The 22,142-nt window shown below is 54.2% G+C and overlaps 9 protein-coding genes across 9 annotated transcripts; 3 read left to right on the top strand and 6 right to left on the bottom strand.

Annotated features, from left to right (window-relative positions):
• Positions 1–528: 528 nt before the first annotated feature.
• C7974DRAFT_65962 (POT family-domain-containing protein) lies at positions 529–2,817 on the bottom strand. Its single transcript, XM_046147022.1, has 2 exons — positions 2,388–2,817; positions 529–2,339 (listed from the first exon to the last, which is right to left on the bottom strand). The coding sequence occupies exons 1-2, from the start codon at positions 2,692–2,694 to the stop codon at positions 781–783; spliced, it is 1,866 nt and encodes a 621-aa protein (XP_045991955.1). The 5' UTR covers positions 2,695–2,817; the 3' UTR covers positions 529–780.
• Positions 2,818–3,036: 219 nt separating this feature from the next.
• Positions 3,037–4,514, top strand: C7974DRAFT_66081 (uncharacterized protein). Its single transcript, XM_046147024.1, has 2 exons — positions 3,037–3,968; positions 4,028–4,514. Exons 1-2 carry the CDS (start codon positions 3,304–3,306, stop codon positions 4,146–4,148), a joined length of 786 nt encoding a protein of 261 aa, XP_045991954.1. The 5' UTR covers positions 3,037–3,303; the 3' UTR covers positions 4,149–4,514.
• On the bottom strand, positions 4,226–6,959 carry C7974DRAFT_65959 (Alpha/Beta hydrolase protein). Its single transcript, XM_046147021.1, has 2 exons — positions 4,885–6,959; positions 4,226–4,815 (listed from the first exon to the last, which is right to left on the bottom strand). The coding sequence occupies exons 1-2, from the start codon at positions 6,621–6,623 to the stop codon at positions 4,380–4,382; spliced, it is 2,175 nt and encodes a 724-aa protein (XP_045991953.1). The 5' UTR covers positions 6,624–6,959; the 3' UTR covers positions 4,226–4,379.
• Positions 6,960–8,596: 1,637 nt separating this feature from the next.
• C7974DRAFT_66085 (uncharacterized protein) lies at positions 8,597–9,889 on the bottom strand. Its single transcript, XM_046147025.1, has one exon. It carries the CDS (start codon positions 9,759–9,761, stop codon positions 8,940–8,942), a length of 822 nt encoding a protein of 273 aa, XP_045991952.1. The 5' UTR covers positions 9,762–9,889; the 3' UTR covers positions 8,597–8,939.
• Positions 9,890–10,292: 403 nt separating this feature from the next.
• C7974DRAFT_367744 (aldehyde dehydrogenase-like protein) lies at positions 10,293–12,002 on the bottom strand. Its single transcript, XM_046139883.1, has 2 exons — positions 11,882–12,002; positions 10,293–11,828 (listed from the first exon to the last, which is right to left on the bottom strand). Exons 1-2 carry the CDS (start codon positions 11,950–11,952, stop codon positions 10,340–10,342), a joined length of 1,560 nt encoding a protein of 519 aa, XP_045991951.1. The 5' UTR covers positions 11,953–12,002; the 3' UTR covers positions 10,293–10,339.
• Positions 12,003–12,345: 343 nt separating this feature from the next.
• Positions 12,346–14,720, bottom strand: C7974DRAFT_65916 (uncharacterized protein). Its single transcript, XM_046147020.1, has 3 exons — positions 14,408–14,720; positions 14,003–14,352; positions 12,346–13,951 (listed from the first exon to the last, which is right to left on the bottom strand). The coding sequence occupies exons 1-3, from the start codon at positions 14,465–14,467 to the stop codon at positions 12,529–12,531; spliced, it is 1,833 nt and encodes a 610-aa protein (XP_045991950.1). The 5' UTR covers positions 14,468–14,720; the 3' UTR covers positions 12,346–12,528.
• A 1,858-nt stretch (positions 14,721–16,578) lies between these two features.
• On the top strand, positions 16,579–18,157 carry C7974DRAFT_65856 (uncharacterized protein). Its single transcript, XM_046147019.1, has 4 exons — positions 16,579–17,408; positions 17,457–17,488; positions 17,542–17,622; positions 17,674–18,157. Exons 1-4 carry the CDS (start codon positions 16,748–16,750, stop codon positions 18,022–18,024), a joined length of 1,125 nt encoding a protein of 374 aa, XP_045991949.1. The 5' UTR covers positions 16,579–16,747; the 3' UTR covers positions 18,025–18,157.
• A 353-nt stretch (positions 18,158–18,510) lies between these two features.
• On the bottom strand, positions 18,511–18,909 carry C7974DRAFT_417615 (uncharacterized protein; the record flags this gene model as incomplete). Its single annotated transcript, XM_046144096.1, has 1 exon — positions 18,511–18,909. The coding sequence occupies one exon, from the start codon at positions 18,907–18,909 to the stop codon at positions 18,511–18,513; it is 399 nt and encodes a 132-aa protein (XP_045991948.1).
• A 2,214-nt stretch (positions 18,910–21,123) lies between these two features.
• Positions 21,124–21,927, top strand: C7974DRAFT_380281 (HAD-superfamily hydrolase-like protein; the record flags this gene model as incomplete). The annotated part of the gene is made up of 2 exons (XM_046140511.1): positions 21,124–21,132; positions 21,184–21,927. The coding sequence occupies 2 exons, from the start codon at positions 21,124–21,126 to the stop codon at positions 21,925–21,927; spliced, it is 753 nt and encodes a 250-aa protein (XP_045991947.1).
• Between the last annotated feature and the right edge of the window lie 215 nt (positions 21,928–22,142).

The following is a 22,142-nucleotide window of genomic DNA, read 5'->3' as shown; positions in this document are numbered from 1 at the left end:
AACAGCTCCGCCGAAACGCGTAAAGCTCTCGAAGCTGGGGCAGAGCTACAGAGCTACAGAGCTACGAAGCTATGAAGAAGCAAAGCGGGGCCTGCGTACAGCTCTTGAACTCTCGTCACGAGCAGCACCGAAAATTATCCCGGAATGTTGCGGGAAGATCTCCGATGAGCGCCGATGGCGCGCCTCGGCTGCTCTTGCCTTCTTCCGTTCGCCCTGCACGTGGGCGCATCAACAACATCACCGTTTGCATCGGCACGACAAGATGACAGGTCGTTGACATATCCGGGGTCACAAGTGAGTTCGAGGATCACGAGAAGTGCTCAATAGCTCGAATCATCTTTCACGGGTTCGTACCGCTTTTCGTGCACGCTACGAATAATTCCGTACCAGACTGGATCGCACTTTATTACCTCCGACTCACCTAATTTTCACCATCATTCGTATCACAAGAGTCATCAGGTCTTCTCCCCTGATCACGTTCATGATGTTGCACCAAGTGTTTGGCGTCGGGCACCCTACCAGCTATACCATAACAATCGCGATAGGCTGGCGGAGGGTGGCTTGTGAGCCTGCGACGTTCGCACACGATCAGCATACAGAAGCACAGCAAGAGGCAAGGTATTGATGAAGCGAGAGTATCGGCTCGTGCATTAAATAGCCAACTACCAAAATAAATAGGTATCATCGAAATCTTCTCCATACCCAGCATGACGCATTCACAGCATTACAAATCATATCCGTCCTCCCCTTCCGACGCAATTTTGAAGGCAACTCGCGCGTTTATGCGGCGCGGTCGTTCTCAGCAGTCTCCTTGCCAACGTAGTTGGAGTCGGGCAACATGTTGAGGGCATCCTCCTGGGCATCAGTGGAGCGCTGGTGGAACCAGAACAAGATTCCACCGAGCAGAGCCAAGATAGCGACGACACCGTAGTTCCATACCAGCAGCGGGTCCTCGGACAGACTGACAAGAGCCTGGCCGATGGCGTTGGAGAACGCAGACATGAAGTGCCAGTAGGAAGTAACGAGGGAACGCATGTTCTTGGGCGCCTTGGTGAAAGCAAACTCAAGACCAGTGATTGAGGTGAAGATCTCGGAGAAACCGACGAGCACGTACGGCACGGCCTGTGTCCACACGTTGATAGGCGCAGGGCCAAGCTCCTCGTCGCAGGTGTTGGCGTACTTGCCGCAGGGGCCGGTCTTGTAGACGTAGTACTGGATCACGGTCGCAGACACCATGGCCAACGAGGCAAGCAGGAAACCAAACGCAATACGCTTGATGGGTGTGAAGCGGATGCCAGCCTTGCGAAGACCAGGGTACAGGAATTTATCGACAAGGGGAATGAAGATGACCAGAGAGATGGGGTTGAGGTTGGTGATGATATCGTTGGGGACTCCGTTACGGGTCATGGTGGCGGCTTGCGAAGTCAGGTTGTTGTTCATCTGGTTGTATGACAGCCAGTAGAGGGGAATCCAGGTGAAGCATGAGCAAGCGCGCAGACCACGAGCAACCTGGTCGACCCAGGCGTCATCGAACTGCATCCAGCTGGGCTTGCTGTCACCGAGGTGGCTGGGCTTGACATCCTCCCAGAAGCGGTCGCTCTTGAAAGCCTTGCGCGTGGCAACAGGGTTGGCGGACCACTTGCCCTTTGTAGCGAGACTAAGAAGCTTGAAGGCGCGAATGAGCACGGAGCCGGTAGGGGGGCTCCTGTGGTACTTATTGCGGCACACCCAGAGGACGATGGGGCAACCGCAGAACATGATTGTAGGCAGAAGCCACGCGCACCAGAAACCGACATACTTCTCAACGTAGACCATGGAGATCTGACCAGTCAGGGAACCGATGTTGATGAACATGTAGAAGTACAAGAAGATACGCGAGATGGTAATGTTGGGGTCCGAGATAACTCGCTCGCCAGTCTTCTCGTCGATGATCACACGAGGCTTGGTCTGCTTGTACTGCTCAGCGATGAGAGGCGAGATGTTGGCCTTGAAAGCACCAGTTCCGAATCCAAGAACGATCACACCAAGGATGAATGGAGCGATAGCATTGCCGCTGGTGAGGACACTGGGAATAGCCGAGACGATGAGCAGGATGTGACCGATGATGGAGAAGGCAATGGCAATGAAGATGGTGTTGAAGCGACCGAGGTACTCGTCGGCGATGATGGCACCGATGATGGGGGTTGTGTAAGCCCAGAAGGAGTTGAAGGTACCAATACCGAACGAGGCACGCTGGCCCATACCGAGACCACCGGGCTGACCGTTGGAACGAGGATCCTTGCCAGTGGTCTGGACAACACCATCAATGATGGGCAGGTCCTGCTGGACGAAGTTGGTGTCTAGATACGGTCAGAAGGGAAAATTGGACATGTGATGGTCAAACGTACACAGCACCTGGCAACCGTAGTAACCGAAACGCTCGCACAGCTCGACGAACGCGATGGTGAAGATCTGCCACGGGATCTTGCCAGAGACACGACGCAGTGTCCTCAGCTCCTCCTCGGTCGGTGTCTCGCCGATGAGATCGGCCTCGAACTCAACAGGAGGGGCAGCCAGATCGTGGCTGGTAGCCGACGACCCACGCTTCTCAGCAGCGAATGCCTGCTTCTCGTTCACCTCGTACAAAGGCGTAGCAACCTTGGGATCGTGGCTCATGGCCATGTCGACCTGGTTGGGTCCGGCGGCGGCAGCCATGTTGGAGAAGTTCTTCAAGCGTTGACGTTGACACTCGAGAGGTTCACTCTGTGGTATCACCCGAGGAAAGTGATTGGCTGGGCAAGCTGAAGAAGGGACGAGCTGCTGCTGAACCAAACCCTACGAGCGGGCGCCCCCCAATTAATACTCGACCGCCCACCAGCTTCGCGGCGGCAAACAGCGAGGCACAGCGAGCCTTGGCCTTACCTCTGCATCCAGCAGGTGAGTTCCAGCGCGACGTTACAGTCACGCTAGCTGATGATCATGGCAGCGGGCAGCACCACTTCGCGCGAACAGCGTTATCGAGCACGACAGCCACTTAGCAAATGCTAAGGCCAGGGAAGAAGTGCTGCCCCGCCACCGACATTGCTTCACTGCTTGGTAAACTTGGCGAGCCAGGACGATCATCAGGGTGTCAGCCATTCACTGCTGGGCAGGCTTATCGCAACGAAGACCCGAGTAGCGGCATGGCACCCCCGTTCGGTATTGCCGTGTGACCATTCACGTTCGCAGACGACTCATGCCTTGCATTTGTGCATTCGTCGAAGAGCTCTCGCGAGCGCTGTTGTTCTGCTGCCGAACGCAGCCCGCCGCGATGTCGTTGTGAGCATGTTGTGTCCGTGTGCAATTCCCGTCTCTCGAGTCTCCGACTGGGCGCCCAGCGGACTTCCTTGGCGGGAGCACCAATGCCGCCCCCTCCACCATCGAAGCACCCCAAGCACGCTCACGCTCCACGGAAGGCTCCACACCACGAACGGCGCTGCACTTGGCCCGCTAGCCCTTCCGGGCAGGTCCACAGCCGCGGCAGTTTCGGCGGTCCGAATCCAGCTAGGCCCCACCAACCTTCTCGAACACACAGCGCGCTTGCACGCCCATGCTTATCACTTCACGTTTTCGGCTCGATGGCCGAGGATGCGCGTTGTCCGGTTGGGTTCGCGTACAGCCGTCTTGAGATGGATGGGAATTGGAGTGCTGCAATTGCCTGCGCTTACCGCCATTGAACCGCTGATGCCCGCCTGTTCAACACGCCGGAATCCCTCCTCATTACGCGAATCTCTCAATGCAGCCATGATGGTCTCCGCTCGTGTTCGTTCCTCTGTTTATCAGTGCATCAGCAGCAGCCGCCTTGGCGTTGGATGCCGCAATGAAACCTGGGAGATATGGATATCGAAGTCCTTCCATCGTCCTTCGGCTTATCGCAGCACGATTCCTTCGATGTCTAGACGTGATCTGAGTCGAGGATCGCAGAGATTTTCTGGAAACTCACATGCAAGGTCAGACCATGTACAGGTGCTGGTGGGGCCGTTGTTAACGTTATACTATGTACACCCAGGCAGTCCGACCAGCTACTGGCAGAATGCAGCTGCCAGCAAATGATCTTTCTAGGGCTTTCTCTTGTCAGGGTGTATATACACTTGAACGAAGTTACTTGTGTAAAGTTCAAATCTGCTTGATCGTAGCCAACAGGTTGCAGAATCACTATAAGCGTCAAGTGGTTGATCGGGCCTGCTGGATGCAGGGTGGTCCCTACCTGTCGAGCATGAGTCGGTTGTGATTGGCTAAAATCTGGACGCGTGAGCATCGCAACAATATACGCTCCAAATTGCACACTTCTTGTTTGACGAATTCATTATCATTATGGATACGTTGTAGCTAAGTGTCATCTCGTAACTGCCTCCGCAAACTTAGTTGCCGGCAGGCTCATCATCCAAAGGCTCACCCTTGGAGTAGTGGTTGATCCAGTTGAAGATCTCCTTGTGCCAGAACAAGCTGTTCTCGCGCTTGAGAACCCAGTGGTTCTCGTCGGGGAAGTTGAGGAAGCGCGAGGGCACGCCGACGTTCTGCAGGACGTTGAACAGACCGATGCCGTCGCTCTCGGGGAGACGGTAGTCGAGCGTGTTGTGAACGACGAACTGGGGAGTGGACCAGTTGGCGACGTGATCGAAGGGGTTCCACTTGTCGTAAGCCTCGGACTCCCAGACAGTGCCGTTGTAATCGTGGCGGATGAACCACAGTTCTTCAGATGACCATGCAGCCTTGGTCTGGGAGATGCCGTCGTGAGTAACAAGCGCCTTGAACTTGTTGCCGAGGTCATTACTTTGGATCCAGTTGGTCATGTAGCTTGTGTTTGTTAGTTGTTTTGAGCATGTAAATGGTGGTTGACCATGAAGGTCTTTTGTGGGGACTTACCCGCCATACGACGCACCAGCGGCGACACCATTCTCAACATCTACGAAAGAGGAGAGCTCAGTACTGATGTACTCCCATGCGTTAACAAGATCGTAGTATGGGTAGCCTCCCCAGCGGCCCTGGATAGCGTCGGTGAGATACTGGCCAAATCCGGTGGATCCAGTTGGGTTGGGTGCAACGACGATGTAGCCCTGGTCAGCCCAGACTGCTGGGTTCCACCTGTTAGACCAGGAGTTGCCCCAAGAGCCCTGAGGTCCACCGTGAATGTAGAAGACAAGGGGGTATGTCTTGTTCTCGACGAAGAAGGTGGGCTTGATGACCCAAGCCTGCAGCTGCTGCTTGAGGTTCGGGTCGGATCCGTTGAAGAAGATTTCAGAAACGTGGTCGGCGCTGAGACCAGCGAACTCGGGGTCGTTGTCGACGGCAGTGAAGATGGTGTTCTTGGTACCGTTGCTGAGAGTGTAGTACTCGACAGGTGTCCAGATAGCGGAGGCAGTGACCAGCAAGTCGTTGTTCTCCAGGAGGGAGAAGCTAGATACCGAAGTGTTAGAGGTCAAAGGCTCGGGAACGTAGCTTGCATCGGCAGTGATGGGGAAGTTGAAGATCTTCACGCGAGCGTAGTCCTCAGCGGTAGCGTAGATGGACGAGCTATCGTGCGCCCAAGTGAGAGGACCCTGCACCCAGCGGTCAAATCCAGCGGAAAGAGCCTTCCAGTTGCTAGTGGCGACGCTGCCATTGGATGCGGCAACATCGACAGTGTACAGCTGCCACCTGTCCGACTCGTAGTAGTCTTCATCCTGCTGAACGTAGGCCAGCTTGCAGCTGTCGGGCGAGAAAGAGGGCTGGCCAGAGGCACCCTGGTGACCGGCCTTGGCAGCCTCGGAGTCAGGGCCATTGAAAGCGATGGGCTCTGCGGTACCATCAACCTCACCAAGATAGATGTAGCTTGCGGTGTAGTTGGCTTTGTTCAGCTGGGGAGCCTTGCTGAGGAAAGCGTAGAGCTTGCCGTCAGGCGAAATAGCGTAGTCGCTGGAGTCACCGAAAGGCTGAACGGGAGTCTCAGACCTGGTGGTGGTCCAGTTGACAGCGTTGTTCAGGTTCCGCAGACCAGGGTGGGCCAGGCCATAGGTGCCGTTCGCGGAAAGGGTACCAGCGAAGACGTTGTAACGGTTCTTCGTGAGCCAGGTATCCCAGTGACGAACGTAGGCGTCCTTGTAGAAACGACCGGTGTGCTTAGGGACGACCTCGGTTTCGGGGTTGACAGCAGTACCGTTGGGGTACGCCATGCTGTTCACGAGGAACTTGATGTCTCCAGACTCAGTCTTCGCAATCCTGAGTCCATTGTAGGGAGCATCAAGCGAAGCGGCCAAAGTGCTCTTGGAAGGGTCTTTGATGTCTCCAATCCAGAGCGTGACACCACCAGGGATCTCCTCGTTGGTGCCGTTGATGTAGATGATGCCGGAGTCGGTGCCTGGAATCCATGCGGCCTCGTTGACCTCGCTGATGTTCAGACCAGAGTCCTTGAACTCGCCGGACTTCAGGTCCAGGAGTCCCCAGCTTGAAGTGCCGGCGGTCTCGGTGAAGTTGTACTGCGAGACGGAAAGCAGAGCAACTGTTCCATCACCGCTGGGGCTGAGCGCACCACGACGGGGTGCACCAAGCAGCTTCTCCGGGGTGAATTGAGCAAGGCCAGTACTGGCCAATGCTGAAGCAATTCCGAGGTAACGTGCCATTGCCATTGTGACGATCTGCTTCCACTGAGCTCAATTGATTAGGATCGATACCAACAGAAACTCCGGGAACGGCAGCGAGCTTATTTGTAGTTCCCTTGCTGCTGGGATGACAACCAGGTACCGCATATCGCCCGCAGGGCCAGCGTCGTACCTGGCCGACCACAACGCGGCCGTTACCTGTTGTGCCATCGATGGCATCATCCGAGCGAATCCTGGAACTGTCGGGCCAACGACTGAGCAAGTTGACGATGTCTCCTTCCCGATATAGTTTACTTCTGCGGCCTCGCAAATAAGCTCGGTGCATGTGGGCCGCCAAAAAGCGTATTTGCTAGCCGCCTATCGCCATTTGCTCCATCGCGCCCGCAATCACAGACCCACCATTTTAGGCATCTTGGCGGTATCACATCACGTGATAACGCAGTCGGTCGTGCCCAGACTGGTGGCGCTCCGGGCCAAGTGAGGCCGGCTGGAGAAATTGTGGTGGCGTGCGGAACGGCTATCGCCGTTTAGGCAGGTACAGAAGCAACGAGTCGCGTGCCTATGGCGCGCAAAGCCGCTTCGATGATGTGTGTGTTAATCTTTACAAATCGATACTTGCGTGCTTGTGATCTTACGAGATGGTTTCTGCCTGTGTGGATGTGTTGCTAAGGCGGGAAACTGCCTGCAAAATGCCTCGGCATGCAACGGTTACAACCCGGCAGGACATTCCGGATGATTCCCACAAGATTCCACATAACAGTCGCCGTTGTTCCCAGGTATGCACTGTGCAGGATGGTACGACCTTTCCCGCGTTCGCCATCACAGTTGGGTGCCAGGGTGCCTGCAATCGACATGGCAGCCCATAGGTCGGTGGCATCAGTGCACGATGCTGACGCCAACGATAAGGGTGGGCCGTGGTTCGTATCCACTATCCAGGATCATTTCGCATCGGGAAGTACACCCAGCGGCATGCCAGCGCCCACCATCAGCAGCATGGGAGCTTACCAAGTTGCGCAGTTGCACCAACACGTGAGGCTGACGGTACGCCGTGTCAATGGTGGGCATTGGAACCCAAAGTGGAAGGACGCAGTACCGCTATTCAAAGGCAGTGCACGGTGGCCGCCTGGTGGTCGTACCTCTGTTGGGGGACTTCTGCTCTCGCTCTATATCTGAGACACAGAGCAGGACTTATTTACTGTGTAGGTTGTGAGATTTTCCTCAGGGCCATGTCTCTGTTTCCCCCGACAATAAGGCCGGAAGCTTTGCGATCGATATTAGGCTCGGCATATCCTGTGCATCTTTAAGATCCTTCGACCTGCCAGTGGGTAGATCGAATTGCTTTGGTCGGAGTATTGCTCCTGGCATAGTCTAAGCTCCCAGCCTGCATCAACTATCCTGGCTCTGTGTGCCCGTCTCTTTCTGTCTTTCGCCCTCTGTCCATTTCACATTGTCCTCATCTTACATCTTGCTTGTTTTTTTTTCGAGTCCATCCATGCCAGTACCTCTGTCTTTTCAAGGATCTCCACGGGCTTCCAGGTGTTGTCTTCCCCGCATTATGATCGACGACCGATTCGTCCCTGTCAAAAGTCCGGGGAGCTCCAAGGTATAAGTACTGCGACTCCGAAGTCGGGCGCGATAACGGCTGGCATTGCGCCATCAGCTTGGCGTGGCTTGTCTGGCTCAGCTGCAAGACTCGCCAACCTCCAAGACACCGTTTAGCTACCAGATGTGGATAAGACGAGCCTTGGACTGGGATATGACGGATGTAAATCACTGCGGTGGTGGGTTGGCACGGCCTCTGCGCTGGCCATTGAGTCTGCGGGAGGCCGTGCAGAGGTGGAGGCTGAGCAGCAGAGTCACCCTTGCGTACATCTCGCAATACCTGTAAGCTTAGCACGGCATTTCCAGATGAGACAGTGGCTCCTCTCTATGGTATGCTGTAGCTGTCTCTTGTGCTGCCTCCGTGCATCTGTAGGACCGACTCAGGGCTGCGTAGTCTGCTGTCAGATCATCCGCGGTATCCGGACTGGGCTGGAGATCACTGCTGGTGATATCTGATCTCGTACAAGATTAGTGTGGATACCGCGACTGTAGCTGCTCTGTGCCAGCGTGTGGCAACAGCTTCATAGGCCAGCTCAGTTCACAGAAGATGATGGGCAAGCGCTGTGGTACACACAAATGGTAGCTCTCTATCACCCACGAAATCGCGAACCCGCGAATCAGACCGCATGAAACAAGTAGGTGGGAATAGTAGTGTGAAATTGGAACGGCGCACGTAAAAATCCCGCCATGTCCCAGCTGCATTCGCCCCGGACATTCTTATCCAAGCTTCGCCAACCCCACCTACACTTCTTTCTTGTCATCCTCAACCAGCATCTCAATCAAATCCACCTTGATTTTGTGCATCGGCTTGATCCCCCTCTGCCTCAGCTCATCCCTCAGCTCAGGTGCCTTGCTCTGCGCATACCAGCGCCGCAACTCCTCGCGCTGTCGCAGCGCCGCCTGGGGTGGCTTGAGACTCTTGTGCGCCTGTATGCGCTGATCGAATACGTTCTTCTGCGAGCTCGACTTCTTGTCTTGAGGCGACGCGGTCGCGGTATCGTTGTGCTCGGCGCGGACGGGCGCTGCGATGGGGTAGGCAGTCGAAGGCTTCCGGGTCGGCTGCGCGGTGTTGCGATGCAGGATGTGCTCGCGCAGATCGAAGATGCCGGCGCGGCGCAGCTCGTCCATGTTGTCTTGTGGGTTGTTGCGCTTCTCGAGCCAGGCGATGAGCTCCTCCTTGGTGGAGTTGTTGAGCCATTTCTCCGCGGTGTCGCTCTCTCCAGCGAAATGGTTCACGCCTTTCGCCTTGTTTCTGGGGTACTTGGGTGGCGGCACGTTAGTGATGGCTGCGCGAGACCGGCTCCAAGACATAAACCTTGCATGCTCGCGCTGTTCGATGGCCTCTTCAGCTAGTGCGATGGATTCAAGGGATCGCGGGCCCTGCATCAGGTTGTTGCGACGTGTGACTTGTTCATCTTCTCCGGTGAGATTCTGTCGAACGGCGCAGCGGTGTACGATCCCTTTGAAGTAGAGACAGTGATCACAAGGGGAAGCTCGATCCTGGTCATCAAAGTGCAGGTGCATCTCTGGAAAAGTGGGGTGGGCGGAAGTAAAATGTGCCATGTCAGCGAGTTGAGTAGAATCTGTACGTTGGTAATATGGTAACCAGATGGTTTGTTGCGGTATTTGGGTTGTAGAGGTTGGGGTGGAAACAGGAAGAAGTTACCACCCGCTCTTTCACCTTCACTCACCTGCGTTTCACTGAGTGGATTTCACTCGTGTCTGTTGTAGGGCACGAATTTGCAAACAAAATATTTGCAAGGAGTCATTGGAATATCGCATGGAGATTGCCTGAGACAGCCCGGTCCTATACATGGTACTAAGTAGTCCGTGAGGGTGAAGACTTCATGGCGCCTATCTTTCTTACCGTCAACCAAACGTAGATGTGATCTCTTTTGCTACGAAGGTTACTGCTCATGGGCCCCATCGAGCAGTAACCTTCCTCCAACGAGCCTCCAGTGTGACTCTCGGGATTGCGACTGTCCCCTTGAAGTCTCTTCCAAATATGATAGGTTCTCCGACATTTGCTGCACCGCCAAAACACTCCTGTTGTACACTTGTCATATCTGTCTTCACTCAAGAATGGGCACAATTCTCCACATGAACAATGTATTGCGCGAGATCACAACCAGCGTACATAATCAACCATACCTGACTTCACCCGTACCTTCCCTGAACCAGTCATCGCTCGCCAGACCTTCTTCCGCAGTAGCATAGTTGATAATCGTAGACTTGGCCGAGGTATACGCGTGGTAAGCATCAATACCGTTCTCGCTCCCAACTCCCGAGCTCTTGATGCCACCCCACGGACTGCTAGGGTCATTGCGATGATGCGTGTTGACCCAGCAGATACCGCTCTCAATAGCCTCTGAGACTCTGAAGCCCTGTGATAGATCCTGCGTCCATATCGCAGCGCCCAGACCGAACTCGCTGTCGTTGGCGAGCTCGAGTGCCTCTTCTTCGGTGTCGAAACCGACGACTACTATCACGGGACCAAATGCTTCTTCTCTCCAGATCCGGGTGTCGATGATCTTCTTTGTTGCGCTATCGGCGAGGATGGTGGGTGGGAAGAAGTAGCCTTTAGAGAAGTCGGTTCCGTCTAAAGAGGAAGTACCCGTCATTCTTTGGCCGCCTGTGACGACCTTCACGCCACCTTCGACTGCATCGTCAACCAGTGTGCGCACGTTGACGAGCTGCTTTGCAGAGATGAGAGGTCCCATCATAGATTCGACATTCTTGGGTGAGCCCATTCTCCTTTCGATGCTCTGCACCTTGCTCTTCAGCTTCTCCACCACCTGGTCAAGAATGCTGTTCTGCACGATGATTCGGGTCGCTGCAACGCAGGTCTGCCCACTTGCGATAAAACTCGCAAACACGCTGCCATTGACCGCGAGATCGATGTGAGCTTTCTCGAAGATGATGAGTGGTGCTTTCCCACCTAGCTCAGCAGTGTAGGCTGCAAGGTTCTTTCCAGCGATCGCACCGATCGCTCGGCCAGCAGGTGTTCCACCTGTCACGTCAACCTTCTTGATGAGCGGGTGGTCGACCAGTGCTTTCCCTGTGGTAATACCGTCGCCGGGTAGTACATTGAAGACGCCATCCGGCAAACCGGCTTCCTTGAATAGCTTTCCGAGCTCGATGCTGGTGAGAGGAGTGAGCTCACTGGGCTTTAAGACAATCGAGTTACCAGCTGCCAGCGCAGGTGCGATCTTCTTGACAGCGATGAGCATAGGGTGATTGAAAGGTGTAATTTGCGCAACTACGCCGAGAGGTTTGCGATCGATCCAGTTGTGCAACTTGCCCATAGTGGGCAGAACAGAACGCTCCTCGGTTCTGATGAGCGAGGCGTAGTACTTGAACCACTTTACAAGGGTCGGGACCTGCGCATTCATCTCTCGGATCGCACGGCCAGTCTGGCGTACTTCGAGTTCGATGAGAGATGTCATCTTGCTTGTGAGAAGTTCTGCAATCCTGTCGAGGGTGTCGGCGCGAACGTGACGTGGGGCTTTAGACCAGACACCAGATTTGAAGGCTTTCTGTGCGGCTTGCACAGCGTGCTCAACATCTTCCGCAGTAGCAGCATGGCAATGAGCAAAGATCTCTCCAGATGCAGGATCTTCAATGGCAAGTCTGTTGTAAAGTCAGCACATGGTGTGCCATTGTGACAAGGCAAGCTGACTGACTGATCCGCACTCCCCGGAATTTCTTTCCCCTCCACCCACATGTTGAATACTTCGCTCGATTGCTGGCTCATATTGAAGTTGAACTGGACGAAAATGCTGGGGAACTACAATGATGGAGAGTTGCGAGTATTGAAGTGTAAGTCCGGGCGGAGGTGGCCGACGATTGGTGGGTACCCCACGATAAGCTAGCGCCTCGGCTAACGCTGCCCCGATGGCGGAAGGAGGCTCGCCAGCACCTCGTGCGTTGTTTCTGTTTTCAAGCATGAACATTGTGAGTCCTGGTCTTGGCCTGTTTAGTTCTGTATGTGGATCAATCTTGTCCGTAGCATTACGAGGACCAGCTGCAATGACATACACAGATCAGAACTGTGATTGTATGCGAATGCTACCACATCAAAGTCATGTTCAGTCCGGCTTGTGACGACGAGATGGGTTGCACCATCAACGAACACGTGTCTGAAAGTCTGGTACAGTACCTTTATGAGGTCGATTGATGCATGGGATCCTCGCAGCCAGGCGAGTCCTCGATTTCTAAGCTTACTAAAGATATTATACAAAAAAGTCTATCGATATCTCCGAAATGTGAAGGTAAGATCCAACAATGTATCAGCTACTGCAATCAAGCTATTGCAGCCAAGCTGTTGCAATCAAGTGATGCCCATAATTTTTAAGCCCTTTGAATTACTTCTCCGCCCTTCCAGATTCTGATTCAACTCTCCTTCTGCCCCGAAACTGAGCAGCAGCTCGATCATGAGGCTTCGTTCTCGGCCTTCTAGCCTCTTCGCTGTGAGCGCCGACTTCAGCGGCGTATTTCCGTCGTTAGACTCGTGATTGACGTCCGCGCCCTTATCAGCAAGGAACCTGACAATCTCGCGCATTGTTGGGCCAGGCGTACGCGCCGCGAGATGCAACGGTGTCTCGCCGAGGGTGTTGGTTGCGTCGATAGAGTGGCCCAGAGACGTGAGCGACTTGACAATCTCTAGTTGACCTCCGAGCACAGCAGCGTGCATTGCAGAGTAATAGATTGTCGATGATGTACGTGTAATGTCGGCACCGTACTCCATCAGCACGCGCAAGATGTCTGACGACATTTCGTGTGCAGCGCGGATGAAAAAGTGCCCAAACTCGGGATGTACAACCATGGGGTTTGCACCTTCCCAAAGAACGCGTTCGACTTCGCCAGATGTTGCGTCCGCGGGGATGTTGGCCAGGATGCGGTCAACGCCGATACGAGAGTCAAGGTCGAGGTTCTTCCTGTTGCTTTTTGCGACGGCGATTTTGTCGGATGTTATTCTTTTGTATATGATGGATACATCTGAGCTTGATACTGTCGGGGAGTACTCTTCGGCCAATCTGGTTTTCGTTCTTGCCTTTGTTCTGACATCAAGCCGAGTGGAAGCGTCTGAACACCAGCTGCGCGATTTCTTGATGCGTGATTCTCTGGACTCAGGGGCGACCAGGGTCCGACCTGATGACACCGCATCATCGGTGTAGAAAGTGCCGCGAGAAGGGGATAGGTGGCTGTGAGATGTTGCTCGGGAACGTGATCTTTCGTCAGTGACCTTGATAATCATCGAGTGCGTTAGAGGTTGAGCATCTTGGTGGCAAGGGACGTCCGCGAGCCATGCTCCTATGCCCCTGTCTGAAGATTTGGTTGCTGTCGATTGTTGCGATATTGGCTGTTGCGATATCGGCTGTTGCAATATTGGCTGCTGCAATGTCGGCTGTTGCAGTGCCGGTTGTGACAAAGGGCTGTCCCTCCCACTGCCGCTGCGGCGTGGTTCGCCTAACACAGGCTCTAATGAATCGGGTCTCGGCGTAGTCGTCCTTCGCTCAGGTCCAGAGGTCCTTGATACTGGTGACATGGCCTCTCTTGATAATGCTGTGATGCACGACCGAAGCAAACGTACCGCCTGGAGTAACGATTTGAGCCTTTCTCTTGCTAGTTGATTGACGTGGATTTCTTCTATATCAGTACGCTTGAGTAACTCGTTAGTGGACTCGGTCAAGCCACTGGCATAACTCTGTATGAGTGAATCAAGCGAATCGACGCTGTCGGTACGACCAAATCTGGCGCTGTCAGCAAAAGCCAAGGTTTGCAACGGTCACGTGATATCATACAATGAAAGATAGTCGACAGCGAGGTCGAGCACGATCCTCGAAGCTTCCAAGTCTTGCCGTAGCGTTATGAGCGTACCGGCGTTGAAAGAAAGCCAGTCGTCCTTTGGCGAGAGACTGCATGTCAACTTCAAAAACGCCTTGTGCAATCGCTCGCTAGTATCGTCACTGGAGTCCAGGATCTGCGTGTATGCATCGACAAGAGCAACAGGTAGCTTAGAGCCGAACGTAGAAAAGTCATCCTGTGCAACACCAAGGCCAGTCCTGATGATTTGCAGGTCGTTGTTGATAGCATTCAGGCCGGTTCTGGCCTCGCGCACCTGCCTTGCAAAGCTGCTGATGACCGGAATAACCTGCGACACAGCCGAGTCAGCGAGTGCACAGTTGCAGATCCACAGATGTGCTTGCCTGGGCGATGGAAGTGTTTAGTGCAGCGCATCTGGCGGCGATCGTGCTGGAGCGAGACATTGGTCGTGACCGAGCGAGGGCTCTGGCTTCGATTGATGTGTGTGAATTAGAAGCACGTTGGGTGAGCAAAGCCTGAAACAGCGTTCAGCAGCGCTGGCGGGGTTGCGACAGCCGGCGACGCGACAGACAGCAACAAGCAATATGGTTACACAAAGATTGAGGGCAACGAGACGGCCCTCGTGGCTGTTAACAGTGTCGTCGCACGGGTAAGCAGACTGCAAGCCCCCGTATGGCAGGACCACGCCGCAGACTTGTGGCGTCTTGGAATGCAGTTACGAATCCTACATGCAAAGTGCGGCCAATCCGCGCCGTCAAAGTAGGCTAAAGGCTGTGGAGAGGGCTGGAAAACAAACAGCTGTTCGGCGCGCCTGCGTTAGCCAGGGCAGGAGACTGATGTGCCGTGCGTCGGGGGCAGCGAGGGGAAATCGTCCTCCTCCCGGGGCTACCGTTAAAATTGCTTTGCCCAGGTGCGGCTTGTGCACAATCATGTATCGTGCCTCAGCGCGGTTAGACAGCAGAGAACGAGCAAGGATCCCAAGCCGTTGACACCTGCAGCCGCTCGGGCACGCACCGCGAGACGGACCGTCGCAGATTGCGGTGCCTAAAAGCCGAGCACTCGCGTGCAATCATTTTCAGCCTGTCCGCGCAATCTCTCGCAACACACCAGCACACCAGGCAATTTGCATGTGTTGTCGCCAACACGGTCATGTTTTTCCGTCTTGCATGGCTGCTGGCTGGATCGAGATACCGTTGCAGCCGCACATTGCACACTGCGCAAGTGCGAAGTGAGTGCTCAAAGCGTTCGGCGTGCCGTTTCAAGAAATCTCCGAAAGCACCCATAGCCCTTCAATCTCGAGACACTCAGTTCTGCCACGCTGCAGCGACGACACGTCGAGACTAAGCTACTGGTGACCACCGATGCAATGACGGACACCGCGGAAACAGCGACTGGACAGACAAAGACCCGAGTGAAAAGGCGCTGGCTATGCTGTGTCCCTTAACCGCTCGGCTCGCTCATAAGATGGCTTGACCCAGCTTGTCCCGATCCTTTTTTGGTACCGAGAGCACAGTTACATGTGGTAGTACGGCAAGGTGAACCTCGATCAGCTCGAAACTCTTCTTTCCCGCGAGATTGAAGAGGGGTGGCTGGACGTCAGGCCTGTCATGGCGGTTGGCTTCGAGGCATGTCAGAGCGTTTTGGAAACCCTCTTCAAATTAACAGTATGTAAGCATGCGAACTGAGGCCGTCGATTGGTAAAGCGTGCGAGCGTTCGGTTGTGGGAAGAAGAGGCGCACTTTTTTGATTGGACCGCTCATCACTCTCGCACACGTGGCGCGTCTCCTCAGCTGAGTCCACTTGGTTGTCCAGAAGCAGCCGGAGAGCGAGGGAGCCGCAAGGTGAGGTGAAAGAAGTCAGAAGGTTCGAGGTTTCCCTCAGCACCGAGGGTATCTGGGTCGGCGGCAGCCTCCCGTCAAGGCTAGATGCCCAGACCGGCTAGCTCGAGTCTTGCCCAAAGATGGTCACCAAAGGGAGACATGGACGTCATTGGCAGGACGGTACCGAACACTTCCTGCTTTCCAGACTGCGTTCTTCTGCGTTCCTCTCTCAGCTGTGACCTTTCTCTTCCTCTGGATCACACACAGCCGCTGCCCACTGATCTAGGCCGCCGCGCCGTTGCTCTGCCCGTAATACGTATGCTGGAACCAGAAAGCCGACCATGAGGAGACGCGATGTAATGTTGTCATGAGGGGGCGGCCTGCTCCCCGTTTGCGTCGGACGCGGTCCCCAGAGCGGAGGCGAAAGGTGATCTGACAAGCAGAAGGTTTGCCGTAGGTGGAGCGCCGATTTTGGCCTTCAGAAGGTTTGCACAGACCGCTTTCTTTTTCCCGCGACTTTTCAGCAGCGCCGTCATTCAACCAAAATAATTTCAGGCGCTTCATAAGCCGAGGTTACCTCTTCGCAAAGCACAGCATGTATTCTTCCATCGCCGCATAAAGTTACCAACGACCTGGACCCATTTGGCATCGACCTTCCGGTTTTGGCGTCTCCACCTACCCCGCCGCACCCGCTGTCTAAGCGACGTCAATCGCGAGCAGCCACCGACTTTCGCTCAACCATTCACCTCGATACGTTACAACGCGTTGCACGCGTGTTGGCTCCCGCCACGGCGCACTGTTCGATCTGCGCCTTGATGCCTTAATCCTAAGCGTTCTCTTGAATGACGACGACAATCGCCTGCCTTTTTGAGCCCGCATCTCAATCGATAAGCGCTCGTCGCAATGGCCGAATTCAACGAACAGAAGACGCCTTTGACCCTCGCCAACATTCAAACTTGGGCGCGGTATGAATTCCCAGAGCCTTTCAAGGCATTGCCGCGCGCTTCGAGAGTCGCCTACATTGATATTGACGAAACATCATTCAATCGCGTGATCCAGAGGTCGCTCGGTCGCTCTACACACAAGAAATTGCTCGTGATTGGCGACTACGCCCCCGGCGACGATGTCGAAGACTCCAAGGTCGTCGCACATGTTCATGAGCATGACACCGAGATTACATTCTACCGCCTGAGTGAAGACACCATCGAAGGCAAGCCTGAATTGCATCCCGTCCGCGCTACGAGCAACGTCGCGTTCTACTCGCCGTTCAGCAAAGTCGGTGACGATACTGGTGGCTCGAAAGCTATTCACCGGGTATCAGCCATCATCCTGTACTACTTTTTGGCTTCAGAACTTGTCACCGAGCTGGTCAGACACAAGAACGATTCCCGATGGTTCGCCAAGAACTTCAGAGAGGCTTGCGACTGGATCGGCAACGACGGCGACCGGCCATCAACAGCATCGAGACCGGGCACTGCACGTCGGGAGAGTGACAAGGACAGCAGTTTCGAACTGCCCACCAAAATCAAGCGCGAGAGGGAGGAATACACACCACAGGGTACTCGTAAGTGGTAGATCGCCCTGTTCTTCTGCAATGGCTAACCAAGAGCAGCCAAGCCGAAGCGTATCAATCATTCACGAAAGGTAATTGACACACTGTAAACTGTAATAGCGATAATCTAACACTATCATTGTAGGCCTCGCTAGTATCAGAATGTGTACCATCGCCCGCGACTGAATTCTTCCCAACAAAAAGACGCCCTAGCCATGTTCGAAAGGTACCGTCCCGGCTACATACCGACTCAGTTACACGGGCTAATGCTTGCCAGCCGTCAAACCTGTCAGAAGGCATATTATCTCCGACGGATGAGGTACTTGCTGACGAGACCATGCTCAAGCATGCTTACAGCGGCTTACAACAGGAGTGCGCACAGATCAAAACGAAATTGGCTGCAACGAAAGAAAGGATGAGACTAGCCGAAGCCCTTGTTCACAGCCGCGATATCGACCTGCATCTGTCAAAAGTCCGTGTCGAGCGCGCAGAAAGGGACGCAGCCGCTGCAAGAAAAGAGCTGAATGATCTGAAGACGAGTCTACTGAAGGACATCGAAAAGGTCATTATGAATAAGTTCACGGGAGGTTCGGTGTCTTCGGACAACTCGGAGATGTCGTCGGCCTAGTGGGTCGGGCATGCTTCTTTGCCTCGCTCACGTTTTGAGTATGGCTGTTTTTACGAGAGCGTTCAGCGCGCGCGATACCCCTTTGCAGTTTGGTCCTGCCTCACGAAGCTTCATTGTATATATTCCCAGCATTCCAGTTCCTCGAAACTGTTGATGTTTTGCCTTTTCAATATGATAACGATTTCATACCCTCTTCAGCTTCAACCACTCTTCCACAATAGTTCGTCATTCGCCACTCCCCATTCAAAACAATGTTACGAATTATATGCTGAATGCGCGCCACCCAGACTCGCACGCTTCATCGTACGGTGCATTGGAGACTACCACAAGCCAGATCAATGGAGCAGCAGCATCAAAGTGTACAGCTGGGATGTTTGGGATTGTTCATGAGCACGTAGAGGGCGACGACAATACTCTCTATAACGCAATCAACCCCCCAGTAACAAAGGACACCAAGACTCCTGCGTACACCATGTTTACTACCTCTCAATCCTCCAACCCTGCAAGCGCCACCATCGTCCTCCTCAAGCTCACCAACTCCGCAACCCTTACCTCCAAATCCCCAATCCTGACACCCAGCACATCAACCTCCTCCTCCAGCGTCTCCCTCCTTGCCGAAACGCCCAAACTCCGATTCGGCCGCGCAACCTCATCGCCCAGAACCGCCTCAGCCAGGGACGTGACCGTTCCGAGATTCGCCGCGGCTGTGCGCAGCATCAAACGCGTTTCGTCGACGTCGCTGGCGATTCGGCGGTGTGCCCAGCGCTGGCCGCGGTAGGTGAAGTGTGGCAGGAGGGCCTCGAGGGCGGTGCAGAGATGCTGGGTTAAGGCGATCAGGGAGGAGTAGTAGAGAAGTGTGGTTGAGGTGTCTGCAGGGGTTGACATTGTGGTTATGTTGAGCTGCTCTTTGCAGGCCCGGGAACGTGGCTTTTTGCGGGCGGTAAGGGGTGAGCGGGAAGACTGCTTGTCGTCGGGACGGTTCTGGGGTGAAAGGTAAGCATGATGCCGTTGGGTGCTTGCTGGAGGTTTGCTGTGCTCGTGCGTTTGGTGTTTGGGTTATCGAGTTTGCGTCTAGGGCAGGCGCAGTCGTGGCGCCTTGCTATGGCAATCACCATTGAGGTTTGAGCTCAACGCCCGTTGTGTGTATTAACATGGTAATCACTGTTGGAATACTGCAGAGGTTCACTCTGGCTATGATCCTTGCATCATGGGGATGATGTTTCATGTCTTCTTAGCTAGATTCATGTCATGTCATCGTAGTAGTGCGATGCGCATGTCTTTCTCTGTCACGGACGGCGTCAAAGATATGTAAGCGTCATACCCACCATATTTTGGTAGACATGATCGATCGAGGAGACCGTTCGCAAACAGCGACAGGTGGTCGAGAACATGAAGCTCCAAACCTCCCGGCGTGGGAAGGCTCAATTCGACTTGATATTCTACTAGAAAGGGATATGAGTAGACTCAGAAACCATTTTATGTAGTACGGTGATGTCAAGTGTTCATCTTCACTGCAGCCTCATGGGCGCCTGATGCGGGACTTAGCGCAAGCGAGGTTCTAGGCTTCTCTCTGGTACCGTCCATTGATGCGTTGGGTGAAGCTAGCCCGTTGCATTGTCTGGATGTGCAGTTACCCGGAAGCACTTAGGTACTCGCGCTAGTGATGTTATTTTGGCCTACAGAGTCAGATGCGACCTAGCGACATCCAGCTAGTGTCGACCTACGGTAAACCGCCACAAGAAACAGACATGCCACCCATGAACCAGGATGCCGTTACTACCCATCATCAGTGTGAGCGAAGATCCAAAGAAGTCTGCTGTTAACAAGATTGTTAAGGACCACGAGAACCTGAGAGAAATCGCACACGGGAACGTAAAGTGCGATAAGGCTTGCCTGTTGAGTGCCATCTGCAGCTGAGTCCTCAAAAAGTGCTGTGATGTTCAGTCTTGCGAATCGAGTACAATGGAGTTGGTCAAGCAAAGTTGTATGCGCGAAATCGCTTTTGGAGGCTGCAACGAATGCAACGAATACGCAAATTATTGACGGTATGTTGACTCAACGCGTACATATATGAAAGGTAAATGTAGATAACTATGTATCTGTCGATACCTGAGATCACGTAAAGAATGGTAGGGTGTTATTAGCTGGATCCACCACGATATGAGCACTGCACAGCAATCAAAGCTGACGTTTCTCGAGGTGCATAAAGTCGAAGATCTCTCCTGCACATATAAGCGGTGCTCCTTCGTTGGCATATCTTGGTCATCTTCCACTGCACCTCCCGGCTTCTGTCCAATCGCAACTTACAGCCCCTAACTTAATCTCCATCACACGGAAACCGCGTGCCTGATGTCTGCGCGTAGATGCGTCCGACACGATGAAGGGCGCAGACCGGACGCACTGCCATGTGTCCATCAGCCCAGACCTCGTAAAGAAAGACAGCCTTGGATTTGGTGGCACAAACTCAACACGTGGATAGTCTGTGGTACGCCGCAACGAAAACCAGTTCGCTCTGCTATTTGAGGGCTCAGGCGCGACACTGCGTTCTGCAAGAACATTGCATCTCCGCACACCGACTACCCTAACCGCCGGTTCTTTCAACTGCAACTGTAGTCCTCGTGACGGTAATTTGATGGCGAGGCTTCACAGCACAGGCGTGAATCAGGCATGGGCGGGGTGGCTGAGATCTGAGATGTTCAGACGGAGATCAGGCCTTGCACTGCCTCTGACCGCGGCCGAGAGACTCGAGGTGGAAAGTGCAATAAATTGGCCTCATGTTTGAACACCCGTGGTGAGAGCTTACTGGGTAAAGGTTGCAGGTCAAGGTGGTGTGAGTCGTGAGTGAGAACGCGGCGATGCCCCACGTGCGACGTCATCCAAGGCGGGCGCGCTTTCCCTCACCCCGCGCGCCTTTCCTGCGGCTTGACAACACACCAGTCCCAGCACGGCTACTTATTTACCTTCGCCCCCAACAGAACCAAGTCCTCAAACCTCAATTCTCCACGCTATTCTCCACGGCTACCACTCTTTTACACCTTCCAAACCTCAATTGACAGTTGCTCAACCAAACAACCTCACCAACGAGAACCAATCGCAAACATGGGCAAGGTAAGCTCTCGATGCAGCAGCTACCCCGCTCCAAGCTAACTGGTGGCACAGGTCAAATACATCATGCTCGACTGCGACAACACGCTCGTCCAGTCAGAGCACCTCGCCTTCGAGGCCTGCGCCGACCTCACCAACCAGGTGATGAAGAAGTACGACGTTAAGGGAGCACCTCACTACACCGGCTCCAAGCTCCTTGAGGACTATGTCGGCCACAACTTCCGCAGCATGCTCAAGGGTCTACAGGCGGAGCACGGCTTCACCATGACCGACGAGGACCTCGAGGACTTTGTCTCTCGTGAACTCGGCGCCGTCACCAAGAAGCTCAGCGAGAAGGCCGTCGAGTGCCCGGGTGTCACCAAGGAGCTGCAGAAGCTCAAGGACCAGGGTTACCCTATGTCCGTCGTCAGCACCTCCGCCAAGAGCCGTGTCGTTGCTTCGATCGAGAAGGCCAACATCGCCCATTTCTTCCCGCCAGAGCACGTCTACTCCGCCGCCACATCCCTGAACCCTCCCAGCTCGAAGCCCGACCCTGCCATCTACCACTACGCTGCCAAGCAGCTCGGTGTCAAGGAGTCTGACGCTGTCACCGTCGAGGACAGCAAGAGCGGTGCCACTGCTGCCATGCGCGCCGGTATCCCTTGCATTGGCTACGTCGGTATCTACGGTATCGAAGAGGGCAAGGAGAAGATGGAGCAGATGGCCAAGCTGCTCACCGAGGAGACCAAGTGCGTCGCCATCATGTACGACTGGAGCGAGTTCCAGGACTGCCTCAAGAAGGTTGAAGCGAAGTTGTAGATACCCAAAGATGCATTGCGATGATGCTTAGACAGGCATTTACAAGGTACAAGCTCACCAGAGCTACGAGACACGGATGACGAAAATCACGGCACGAGCGATAGAGTGCTTACTAGATAGAGAAAGCATTCTTATGGGCCTAGTCCCAACTACAAATCATGATTCCATTCCCTTGTGGTTTTTTTCGTCTTTGAGATTGACAACGTCATTGCCTC

The sequence above is a fragment of the Boeremia exigua genome (assembly GCF_020726555.1).
Source record: "Boeremia exigua strain MPI-SDFR-AT-0100 chromosome Unknown C7974scaffold_13, whole genome shotgun sequence".
Lineage (NCBI taxonomy): Eukaryota > Fungi > Ascomycota > Dothideomycetes > Pleosporales > Didymellaceae > Boeremia > Boeremia exigua.
This window is presented reverse-complemented; position numbering and strand designations above follow the sequence as displayed.